We start from the raw sequence: 1,427 nt of genomic DNA on the forward strand, positions 1-1,427 counted from the left end.
TCGGGTGACGTCTCTCCTCATCTGTCCCAAACTTCATCATCATCATCTCCGCATTCCCTCATGTTCTAAGTTCCTCCAACTCATTCCTCTTCGCCCCGCATTCTTCGATACTGCGATTCCTTTAAGATAATTACAAAACGAAAATGATAATCTCAACGACACATGGGCGACATCAGCGGTTGATGGCCAGCGGGGCTCTTCTGCTGCTGGTTGCAATCATCTTCGCCTGCACTGCCGGGATGGTGGAGGCCCAGCGCGGCCCGCTGCGAGGCACCATCACGCGGCTGGTTCCCGCATCGGCTCCCCTCATGTGCCAGGACTCAATTCGAGCTCTGGGCACCGACCTGCAAGCAAACGCCTCCTACGAAATCGATTGGCGTAAGTCCATCCCATTTTTAATCTAATTTATTTTTTTACATCTCTTCTTTTTCCCTTCATCCTCGCCTGTCCTCTCATAATCTGATAATTCAATCATTCACATCAATCTTAGATGTGTAGCTCTGCTGACTCTTCTATTCTCCTTCTGCTGTGTGGCTTGATGTGTGTGCAGAGACGAGCGTGTTGTTCTGCAAGTGGGTCAACTCGACCGAGCTGGCGTGTCCACAGGCGCCCCTCACCAGCCCGGGCGCTGTGTCCATCGTCATCAAGATCGGACCCAACATCATCAGCCCCGCCAACCTCACCTTCCTCTTCTACCGTACTTCTATCCTCTTCCTTCTTTCCTTCCGTGTGCGTGCGCGTGCGGTGGCGCGTGTTGTGTGCGGTTGGTGCGTGCGTGCGTGCGCTAACGCGCGGCTTCGCACGTGCGTCTTGTAGAGCCGCCGCAGCTGCAGAGCCTGGACCCGCCGTCGGGCAGAGTGGCCGGAGGCTACGACGTGCGCATCTGGGGATACGACTTCTTCCCAAACCCCGAAGACGGTACCCACTTTTCTCCCTCCGCGGCCACTTGCGTGTGCCTCGTGTGTGCGGTGTGTGTCGTGTGCGGTGGTGCGTGTGCGGTGGTGCGTGTGCGTGTGCGTGCGTGTTCTCATTGAGCGACGTGGGACGCAGGTATTCTGTGTAAGTTCGGGAACCAGGTCGTTCCGGCGCTGTTCAGCAATCAGACGCTGCCGGTCCAGAACATCACCAGCCCGTCACCCACCACGTCTCCCGGCAAGTTCGTCGCACACGCCGCCGCCGCCGCTTCCCCCACGCCCCAGCCGAGCAGCTCCTTCATGAACAGCGTCGTCTGCCTCGGCATTCCACGCGCCAAGTCAGAGGTACGCCCACCACCTGCCTGATTCACATTCCTGCTTTTTTTTTGAATGTTTTTTCAGAACAAAAGAAAAAAAACAAATACTGACCGCGAGTTGTGTCGTGTCGTTGTGTGCGTGTGCGATGTGTGCGATGTGTGCGATGTGTGCCGTACACAGGGCAAAGTGCCGGTG

At 56.5% G+C, this 1,427-nt stretch overlaps 1 protein-coding gene across 1 annotated transcript; it reads left to right on the forward strand.

Annotated features, from left to right (window-relative positions):
• Positions 1-143: 143 nt before the first annotated feature.
• Positions 144-1,259, forward strand: ACA1_315380 (uncharacterized protein; the record flags this gene model as incomplete). Its single annotated transcript, XM_004353204.1, has 4 exons — positions 144-378; positions 551-697; positions 817-918; positions 1,051-1,259. Coding segments are annotated over 4 exons (693 nt in total), but the record flags the coding sequence as incomplete, so codon positions are not given.
• Between the last annotated feature and the right edge of the window lie 168 nt (positions 1,260-1,427).

The sequence above is a fragment of the Acanthamoeba castellanii genome (assembly GCF_000313135.1).
Source record: "Acanthamoeba castellanii str. Neff unplaced genomic scaffold scf7180000083890, whole genome shotgun sequence".
Lineage (NCBI taxonomy): Eukaryota > Discosea > Longamoebia > Acanthamoebidae > Acanthamoeba > Acanthamoeba castellanii.